This window comes from Salmo salar, chromosome 23 (genome assembly GCF_965601325.2).
Source record: "Salmo salar chromosome 23, fSalSal1, whole genome shotgun sequence".
In the NCBI taxonomy this organism is placed as follows: Eukaryota; Metazoa; Chordata; class Actinopteri; order Salmoniformes; family Salmonidae; genus Salmo; species Salmo salar.
Genome location: NC_138313.1, coordinates 50,866,599 through 50,877,500, shown reverse-complemented (window position 1 = coordinate 50,877,500; position 10,902 = coordinate 50,866,599). Strand labels below are relative to the sequence as shown.

Genomic DNA, 10,902 nt, shown 5'->3' with positions numbered 1-10,902 from the left:
TACAGTACTACCATAACCTAACCTGACCCTGACCTGACCCTAACCTCAACCTGACCCACACGCAGACACATAGGTACAGTACCACCATAACCTAACCTGACCCCGACCTGACCCTAACCTGACCCACACGCAGACACATAGGTACAGTACTACCATAACCTAACCTGAACTGACCGTAACCTCACCCAGACCCACACGCAGACACATAGGTACAGTACTACCATAACCTAACCTGACCCTGACCCTAACCTGACCCACACGCAGACACATAGGTACAGTACTACCATAACCTGTTCTGACCCCGACCTGACCCTAACCTCAACCTGACCAACACGCAGACACATAGGTACAGTACCACTATAACCTAACCTAACCTGACCCTGACCTGACCCTAACCTGACCCACACGCAGACACATAGGTACAGTACTACCATAACCTAACCTGACCCCGACCTGACCCTAACCTCAACCTGACCCACACGCAGACACATAGGTACAGTACCACCATAACCTGTTCTGACCCCGACCTGACCCTAACCTCAACCTGACCCACACGCAGACACATAGGTACAGTACTACCATAACCTGTTCTGACCCCGACCTGACCCTAACCTCAACCTGACCCACACGCAGACACATAGGTACAGTACTACCATAACCTGTTCTGACCCCGACCTGACCCTAACCTGACCCACACGCCGACACATAGGTACAGTACTACCATAACCTGTTCTGACCCCGACCTGACCCTAACCTGACCCACACGCAGACACATAGGTACAGTACTACCATAACCTAACCTGACCTTGACCTGACCCTAACCTGACCCACACGCAGACACATAGGTACAGTACCACCATAACCTAACCTGACCCTGACCTGACCCTAACCTGACCCACACGCAGACACATAGGTACAGTACTACCATAACCTAACCTGACCCCGACCTGACCCTAACCTCAACCTGACCCACACGCAGACACATAGGTACAGTACTACCATAACCTGTTCTGACCCCGACCTGACCCTAACCTGACCCACACGCAGACACATAGGTACAGTACTACCATAACCTAACCTGACCCCGACCTGACCCTAACCTGACCCACACGCAGACACATAGGTACAGTACTACCATAACCTGTTCTGACCCCGACCTGACCCTAACCTCAACCTGACCCACACGCAGACACATAGGTACAGTACTACCATAACCTAACCTGACCTTGACCTGACCCTAACCTGACCCACACGCAGACACATAGGTACAGTACTACCATAACCTAACCTGACCTTGACCTGACCCTAACCTCAACCTGACCCACACGCAGACACATAGGTACAGTACTACCATAACCTGTTCTGACCCTGACCTGACCCTAACCTCAACCTGACCCACACGCAGACACATAGGTACAGTACTACCATAACCTGTTCTGACCCCGACCTGACCCTAACCTGACCCACACGCAGACACATAGGTACAGTACTACCATAACCTGTTCTGACCCCGACCTGACCCTAACCTGACCCACACGCAGACACATAGGTACAGTAACCTGATCCTGACCTTGACCTGACCCTAACCTGACCCTGACCCCAACCTGACCCCAACCTAACCTGACCCTGACCCTAACCTGACCCTAACCCGACCCTGACCCTAACCTGACCCTAACCTGACCCCAACCTCACCCTAACCCTGACCTGACCCCAACCTGACCCTAACCTGACCCCAACCTGACCCTAACCTGACCATGACCCTGACCCTAACCTGACCCCAACCTGACCCCGACCTGACCATAACCTGACCCCAACCTGACCCTAACCTGACCCCAACCTGACCCTAACCTGACCCTGACCCTAACCTGACCATAACCTGTCTCATGTTCCTCTCCCTCTCTCTCTGGTCTCTCTCAACCTTCCTCTTCCTCTCTCTGCTCTCTCTCTGGTCTCTCTCAACCTTCCTCTTCCTCCCTCTCTCTCTCAACCTTCCTCTTCCTCCCTCTCTCTCTCTGGTCTCTCTCAACCTTCCTCTTCCTCCCTCTCTCTCTCTGGTCTCTCTCAACCTTCCTCTTCCTCCCTCTCTCTCTCAACCTTCCTCTTCCTCCCTCCTTCTCTCTCTCTGGTCTCTCTCAACCTTCCTCTTCCTCTCTCTGCTCTCTCTCTGGTCTCTCTCAACCTTCCTCTTCCTCCCTCTCTCTCTCAACCTTCCTCTTCCTCCCTCTCTCTCTCTGGTCTCTCTCAACCTTCCTCTTCCTCCCTCTCTCTCTCTGGTCTCTCTCTGGTCTCTCTCAACCTTCCTCTTCCTCTCTCTCTCTGGTCTCTCTCACCCTTCCTCTTCCTCTCTCTCAACCTTCCTCTTCCTCCCTCTCTCTCTCTGGTCTCTCTCAACCTTCCTCTTCCTCCCTCTCTCTCTCTGGTCTCTCTCACCCTTCCTCTTCCTCTCTCTCAACCTTCCTCTTCCTCTCCCTCTCTCTCCAGGCCGGGGAGTGAGGTTGTACTACATCGGAGGAGAGGTGTTTGCAGAGTGTCTTAGTGACAGTGCCATCTTTGTCCAGAGTCCCAACTGTAATCAACGCTATGGCTGGCACCCTGCCACTGTCTGCAAGGTCCCTCCAGGTACACACACACACACACACACACACACACACACACACACACACACACACACACACACACACACACACACACACACACACACACACACACACACACACACGTTAACACGTTTTATTTCCTGATGAACATGTCTCTTAACTATATATCCATGTGATTTCCACCAGGCTGTAACCTGAAGATATTCAATAACCAGGAGTTTGCAGCTCTGCTGGCCCAGTCAGTGAACCAGGGCTTTGAGGCTGTCTACCAGCTCACCAGGATGTGTACCATACGCATGAGCTTCGTCAAGGGCTGGGGCACCGAGTACAGGTAAAGGTTACCGACACACATACGTACCCTGAAGCACGTGAAGTCAACTCCTTCCTCTGTTATTCTATTTTTCACCGCTTGAGGCTACAATACGTCGAGTTTCCTGGGGAAGCGGTGAAGTGCCGGGGAAGCTGAAGTGCCGGGGAAACTGAAGCGTTAGCCTACAGAAATTGGTTCAGTTATGGCCTAAAAAAAAAAAAAATGTTAATATGGGCAGAATATTGTAGCCTGGGCCTATATAACTTTGTTCATATGGGCAGAATATTGTAGCCTGGGCCTATATAAATTGGTTAATAATATGGGCAGAATATTGTAGCCTTTGCCTATATAAATTAGTTCATATGGGCAGAATATTGTGCACTGAACCAAAATATAAATGCAACAATTTTCAAAGATTTTATTGAGTTAAAGTTCATATTAGAAAATCAATAAATTGAAATAAAATGCATTAGGTCCTGATCTATGAATTCCACATGACTGGGAATACAGATGTGTACAGTTGAAGTCGGAAGTTTACATACACCTGTCACACCTGTCGAAAGGAGAGGACCAAGGTGCAGCGTGTGTGTAGTTCCACATTTTATTTACTCTGTGAAACTATGCAATAACATCAAATAACTGAATAGACAAAAACAACAAACCGTGACGCAGAGAAACAAACACTACTCAAAAATAAATCACCCACAAAACCCAGGAAGAAAAACCCCTACTTAAGTATGATCTCCAATTAGAGGCAACGAGGACCAGCTGCCTCTATCTAATTGGAGATCATCCCAAACAAACCAACATAGAAATACAAAAACTAGAACCTAAGAACATAGAAATAGAACACATAGAATAACCCCCCCCCCTCCTTGGTCAGGACGTGACAACACCTGAACCAAATACATTTAAATTCAGTTTTTCACAATTCCTGACATTTAATCCTAGTAAAAATTCCCTGTCTTAGGTCAGTTAGGATCACCACTTTATTTTAAGAATGTGAAATGTCAGAATAATAGTAGAGAGAATGATTTATTTCAGCTTTTATTTCTTTCATCACATTCCCAGTGGGTCAGAAGTTTACATACACTCAATTAGTATTTGGTAGCATTGCCTTTAAATTGTTTAACTTGGGTCAAACAGTTTCGGGTAGCCTTCCACGAGCTTCCCATAATAAGTCGGGTGAATTTTGGCCCATTCCTCCTGGTAGAGCTGGTGTAACTGAGTCAGGTTTGTAGGACTATAACATGGACAATATTATTCTGATCAAGGTAGAGCGGCGCATGGCACATAGCAGAAATATCACTGAAATATTCAACTTCCTACACATCACCTTTCTATATTGAAACAGGCCTTTTTATAGGCTGTTGAAGAGCAAATGGATCAGTGTTCAGGCCAGTCATCTAGAACACCGACGTAGGATTCTGCAGTAATGAGCTGGTGTGAACGTCTGTGTTCATCCATTTCAGCCTGTTTTTGGGAGTCGAGCGAGAGTCGACTCCTTCGAGTCAAACAGGAGGAGTCTGAGTCGACTCCTTCGAGTCAAACCACAGGAGTCTGAGTCGACTCCTTCCAGTCAAACAGGAGGAGTCTGAGTCGACTCCTTCGAGTCAAACAGGAGGAGTCTGAGTCGACTCCTTCGAGTCAAACCGCAGCGAGTCAAACCGCAGGAGTCTGAATCGACTCCGAGTCAAACCGCAGCGAGTCAAACCGCAGGAGTCTGAATCGACTCCTTCGAGTCAAACCGCAGGAGTCTGAGTCGACTCCTTCGAGTCAAACCGCATGAGTCTGAGTCGACTCCTTCGAGTCAAACCGCAGGAGTCTGAGTCGACTCCTTCGAGCCAAACCGCAGGAGTCTGAGTCGACTCCTTCCAGTCAAACAGGAGGAGTCTGAGTCGACTCCTTCGAGTCAAACAGGAGGAGTCTGAGTCGACTCCTTCGAGTCAAACAGGAGGAGTCTGAGTCGACTCCTTCGAGTCAAACCGCAGCGAGTCAAACCGCAGGAGTCTGAATCGACTCCTTCGAGTCAAACCGCAGGAGTCTGAGTCGACTCCTTCGAGTCAAACCGCATGAGTCTGAGTCGACTCCTTCGAGTCAAACCGCAGCGAGTCAAACCGCAGGAGTCTGAGTCGACTCCTTCGAGTCAAACCGCGGGAGTCTGAATCGACTCCTTCGAGTCAAACCGCAGGAGTCTGAATCGACTCCAAGAATCCTGGAGTCGTGCACTACTAGAAGGAAAGAGGATACAGACAGGAAGAGTGTGTGTGTGTGTGTGTGTGTGTGTGTGGTGTGTGGTCACTTTGCATGTGTGTGTACGGCGTGTGCACTCCGGGGCAGCGACAGACTTTGAGAGGAGGGAGAGAGAGAGAGAGAGAGAGAGAGAGAGAGTTGACTAACGGGGGAGGAATGTAGGAGGGACAGAGGTGATCGTGTTCAGACGGACACGAGCACACGGAAGGGGATTCCCACTGGACTCTCCCTGGCCTCACTGCCCCGAGTCACGTTTCAAACACACAAAACAGACTTAGCAGAACCACACAACACAGTTCCCGTGTGGCTCAGTTGGTAGAGCATGGTGTTTTGCAACGCCAGGTTTGTGGGTTCGATTCCCACGGGGGGACCAGTACGGAGAAGAAGAAAAAAAAAAAAATGTATGAAATGTATCCATTCACTACTGTAAGTCGCTCTGGATAAGAGCGTCTACTAAATGACTGTAAATGTAGGTAGAAAACTTTAACTTAGATTTGAGATGTAGGCTTAAACATCTGTTAAACAGACATGAGATTCCACTTTCTCTCGATAAAAAATCATTTGATTTATGAAATGTTATTGATTCAAGTCGGTGTTGTTGAAATATGTTATTTGTAATGTTTACTAGCTAGTGATAAACCAGGTTTGCTGTGCTGGTTGTTTTATAAACTCCCTCTCCCTCCTCCTCCTCCTCCTCCTCCTCCTCCCCCCCAGGCGACAGACCGTAACCAGCACCCCTTGTTGGATTGAGCTGCACCTCAACGGCCCCCTCCAGTGGCTGGATAAAGTACTGACGCAGATGGGTTCCCCCAGCATCCGCTGCTCTAGTGTCTCCTAAATACACGCAGACAGAACAGTCATTCTGGAGAAAAATACCTTTTCTCTCATGGCTAACTTACTAGGAAGTTTGAAAAGACAGGCTGAGCTCGACTTGACTGACCTGCTCTTTGAAAAGCCGACGTCAAGCAACTTGGATGCAGTGAGCAGTGTTGCAGTAATATCATGTCAAAACTAATGTGGCGATACACAAAGCAACTCAAAGAAGGGCCAGAAGTATACAGAATGGTGTACATTTATCATCTATTATCATATATATGTTATCTTATATATTATCTTATATATTTAATATATTTTCATCTCGTCTATTTTTAGCGTTTTTATCTATTTTCATCTGTTTTCGTAATTGAATGGTGTATTTTAATCCAGATTATGGTCTATTTTAATCCAGATTATGGTCTATTTTAATCCAGATAGTGGTCTATTTTAATCCAGATTATGGTCTATTTTAATCCAGATTATGGTCTATTTTAATCCAGATTATGGTCTATTTTAATCCAGATAATGGTCTATTTTAATCCAGATAGTGGTCTATTTTAATCCAGATAGTGGTCTATTTTAATCCAGATAGTGGTCTATTTTAATCCAGATAGTGGTCTATTTTAATCCAGATAATGGTCTATTTTAATCCAGATAGTGGTCTATTTTAATCCAGATAGTGGTCTATTTTAATCCAGATTATGGTCTATTTTAATACAGATTATGGTCTATTTTAATCCAGATAGTGGTCTATTTTAATCCAGATTATGGTCTATTTCAATCCAGATTATGGTCTATTGTAATACAAATAATGTTTTTTTTTTTTTTAAATACAGATGTTTTTTTTATAATACAAATAATAGTCTATTTCAATACAGATAATGGTCTTAATAAAGATTCTGATCTATTTTAATCTAAAGGTATAAATGCTGGCCGCTCTAGAGGTGTATTTCTGTGAAGATTGTTATTGGTTTGATTATGGTTACTGGGTCTTCTCCCTCTCTCCTCCTAGTACAGGGGTATCATTATGGTTACTGGGTCTTCTCCCTCTCTCCTCCTAGTACAGGGGTATCATTATGGTTACTGGGTCTTCTCCCTCTCTCCTCCTAGTACAGGGGTATCATTATGGTTACTGGGTCTTCTCCCTCTCTCCTCCTAGTACAGGGGTATCATTATGGTTACTGGGTCTTCTCCCCCTCTCTCCTCCTAGTACAGGGGTATCATTATGGTTACTGGGTCTTCTCCCCCTCTCTCCTCCTAGTACAGGGGTATCATTATGGTTACTGGGTCTTCTCCCCTCTCTCCTCCTAGTACAGTGGTATCATTATGGTTACTGGGTCTTCTCCCCCTCTCCTCCTAGTACAGGGGTATCATTATGGTTACTGGGTCTTCTCCCTCTCTCCTCCTAGTACAGGGGTATCATTATGGTTACTGGGTCTTCTCTCTCCTCCTAGTACAGGGGTATCATTATGGTTACTGGGTCTTCTCCCTCTCTCCTCCCAGTACAGAGGTATCATTATGGTTACTGGGTCTTCTCCCCCTCTCCTCCTAGTACAGGGGTATCATTATGGTTACTGGGTCTTCTCCCTCTCTCCTCCTAGTACAGGGGTATCATTATGGTTACTGGGTCTTCTCCCTCTCTCCTCCTAGTACAGGGGTATCATTATGGTTACTGGGTCTTCTCTCTCCTCCTAGTACAGGGGTATCATTATGGTTACTGGGTCTTCTCCCCTCTCCTCCTAGTACAGGGGTATCATTATGGTTACTGGGTCTTCTCCCCCTCTCTCCTCCTAGTACAGGGGTATCATTATGGTTACTGGGTCTTCTCCCCCTCTCCTCCTAGTACAGGGGTATCATTATGGTTACTGGGTCTTCTCCCCCTCTCTCCTCCTAGTACAGGGGTATCATTATGGTTACTGGGTCTTCTCCCTCTCTCCTCCTAGTACAGGGGTATCATTATGGTTACTGGGTCTTCTCCCCCTCTCTCCTCCTAGTACAGGGGTATCATTATGGTTACTGGGTCTTCTCCCCCTCTCCTCCTAGTACAGGGGTATCATTATGGTTACTGGGTCTTCTCCCCCTCTCTCCTCCTAGTACAGGGGTATCATTATGGTTACTGGGTCTTCTCCCTCTCTCCTCCTAGTACAGGGGTATCATTATGGTTACTGGGTCTTCTCCCCCTCTCTCCTCCTAGTACAGGGGTATCATTATGGTTACTGGGTCTTCTCCCCCTCTCCTCCTAGTACAGGGGTATCATTATGGTTACTGGGTCTTCTCCCCCTCTCCTCCTAGTACAGGGGTATCATTATGGTTACTGGGTCTTCTCCCTCTCTCCTCCTAGTACAGGGGTATCATTATGGTTACTGGGTCTTCTCCCCCTCTCCTCCTAGTACAGGGGTATCATTATGGTTACTGGGTCTTCTCCCTCTCTCCTCCTAGTACAGGGGTATCATTATGGTTACTGGGTCTTCTCCCTCTCTCCTCCTAGTACAGGGGTATCATTATGGTTACTGGGTCTTCTCCCTCTCTCCTCCTAGTACAGGGGTATCATTATGGTTACTGGGTCTTCTCTCTCCTCCTAGTACAGGGGTATCATTATGGTTACTGGGTCTTCTCTCTCCTCCCAGTACAGGGGTATCATTATGGTTACTGGGTCTTCTCCCTCTCTCCTCCTAGTACAGGGGTATCATTATGGTTACTGGGTCTTCTCTCTCCTCCTAGTACAGGGGTATCATTATGGTTACTGGGTCTTCTCCCTCTCTCCTCCTAGTACAGGGGTATCATTATGGTTACTGGGTCTTCTCCCCCTCTCTCCTCCTAGTACAGGGGTATCATTATGGTTACTGGGTCTTCTCCCTCTCTCCTCCTAGTACAGGGGTATCATTATGGTTACTGGGTCTTCTCTCTCCTCCCAGTACAGGGGTATCATTATGGTTACTGGGTCTTCTCCCTCTCTCCTCCTAGTACAGGGGTATCATTATGGTTACTGGGTCTTCTCCCCCTCTCTCCTCCTAGTACAGGGGTATCATTATGGTTACTGGGTCTTCTCCCCCTCTCTCCTCCTAGTAGAGGGGTATCATTATGGTTACTGGGTCTTCTCCCCCTCTCCTCCTAGTACAGGGGTATCATTATGGTTACTGGGTCTTCTCCCTCTCTCCTCCTAGTACAGGGGTATCATTATGGTTACTGGGTCTTCTCCCTCTCTCCTCCTAGTACAGGGGTATCATTATGGTTACTGGGTCTTCTCCCTCTCTCCTCCTAGTACAGGGGTATCATTATGGTTACTGGGTCTTCTCCCCCTCTCTCCTCCTAGTAGAGGGGTATCATTATGGTTACTGGGTCTTCTCCCCCTCTCCTCCTAGTACAGGGGTATCATTATGGTTACTGGGTCTTCTCCCTCTCTCCTCCTAGTACAGGGGTATCATTATGGTTACTGGGTCTTCTCCCCTCTCTCCTCCTAGTACAGGGGTATCATTATGGTTACTGGGTCTTCTCCCCTCTCTCCTCCTAGTACAGGGGTATCATTATGGTTACTGGGTCTTCTCCCTCTCTCCTCCTAGTACAGGGGTATCATTATGGTTACTGGGTCTTCTCCCCCTCTCCTCCTAGTACAGGGGTATCATTATGGTTACTGGGTCTTCTCCCCCTCTCCTCCTAGTACAGGGGTATCATTATGGTTACTGGGTCTTCTCCCCCTCTCCTCCTAGTACAGGGGTATCATTATGGTTACTGGGTCTTCTCCCTCTCTCCTCCTAGTACAGGGGTATCATTATGGTTACTGGGTCTTCTCCCTCTCTCCTCCCAGTACAGGGGTATCATTATGGTTACTGGGTCTTCTCCCTCTCTCCTCCTAGTACAGGGGTATCATTATGGTTACTGGGTCTTCTCCCTCTCTCCTCCTAGTACAGGGGTATCATTATGGTTCATTGCTATGCAGATGACACACAATTAATCTTCTCCTTTCCCCCTTCTGACAACCAGGTGGCGAATCGCATCTCTGCATGTCTGTCAGACATATCAGTGTGGATGACGGATCACCAGCTCAAGCTGAACCTCGGCAAGACGGAGCTGCTCTTCCTCCCGGGGAAGGACTGCCCGTTCCATGATCTCGCCATCACGGTTGACAACTCCCTTGTGTCCTCCTCCCAGAGTGCTAAGAGCCTTGGCGTGACCCTGGACAACACCCTGTCGTTCTCCACCAACATCAAGGCGGTGACCCGATCCTGTAGGTTCATGCTCTACAACATTCGCAGAGTACGATCCTGCCTCACACAGGAAGCGGCGCAGGTCCTAATCCAGGCACTTGTCATCTCCCGTCTGGATTATTGCAACTCGCTGTTGGCTGGGCTCCCTGCCTGTGCCATTAAACCCCTACAACTCATCCAGAACGCCGCAGCCCGTCTGGTGTTCAACCTTCCCAAGTTCTCTCACGTCACCCCGCTCCTCCGCTCTCTCCACTGGCTTCCAGTTGAAGCTCGCATCTGCTACAAGACCATGGTGCTTGCCTACGGAGCTGTGAGGGGAACGGCACCTCCGTACCTTCAGGCTCTGATCAGGCCCTACACCCAAACAAGGGCACTGCGTTCATCCACCTCTGGCCTGCTCGCCTCCCTACCTCTGCGGAAGCACAGTTCCCACTCAGCCCAGTCAAAACTGTTCGCTGCTCTGGCACCCCAATGGTGGAACAAGCTCCCTCACGACGCCAGGACAGCGGAGTCAATCACCACCTTCCGGAGTCACCTGAAACCCCACCTCTTTAAGGAATACCTGGGATAGGATAAAGTAATCCTTCTAACCCCCCCCCCCCCCCCCCCTTAAAATATTTAGATGCACTATTGTAAAGTGGTTGTTCCACTGGATATTATAAGGTGAATGCACCAATTTGTAAGTCGCTCTGGATAAGAGCGTCTGCTAAATGACTTAAAT

At 48.0% G+C, this 10,902-nt stretch overlaps 1 protein-coding gene across 1 annotated transcript in view; it reads left to right on the top strand.

Moving 5' to 3' along the window:
• smad3b (SMAD family member 3b) overlaps positions 1-10,410 on the top strand; it is a 67,680-nt gene extending 57,270 nt beyond the window's left edge. The window contains exons 7-9 of the mRNA XM_045706393.2: positions 2,482-2,619; positions 2,784-2,928; positions 5,875-10,410. Coding sequence (XP_045562349.1) covers positions 2,482-2,619; positions 2,784-2,928; positions 5,875-5,998 — 407 coding nt within the window. The 3' untranslated portion in view covers positions 5,999-10,410. The remainder of the gene's footprint in view (positions 1-2,481; positions 2,620-2,783; positions 2,929-5,874) is intronic.
• Positions 10,411-10,902: the final 492 nt, after the last annotated feature.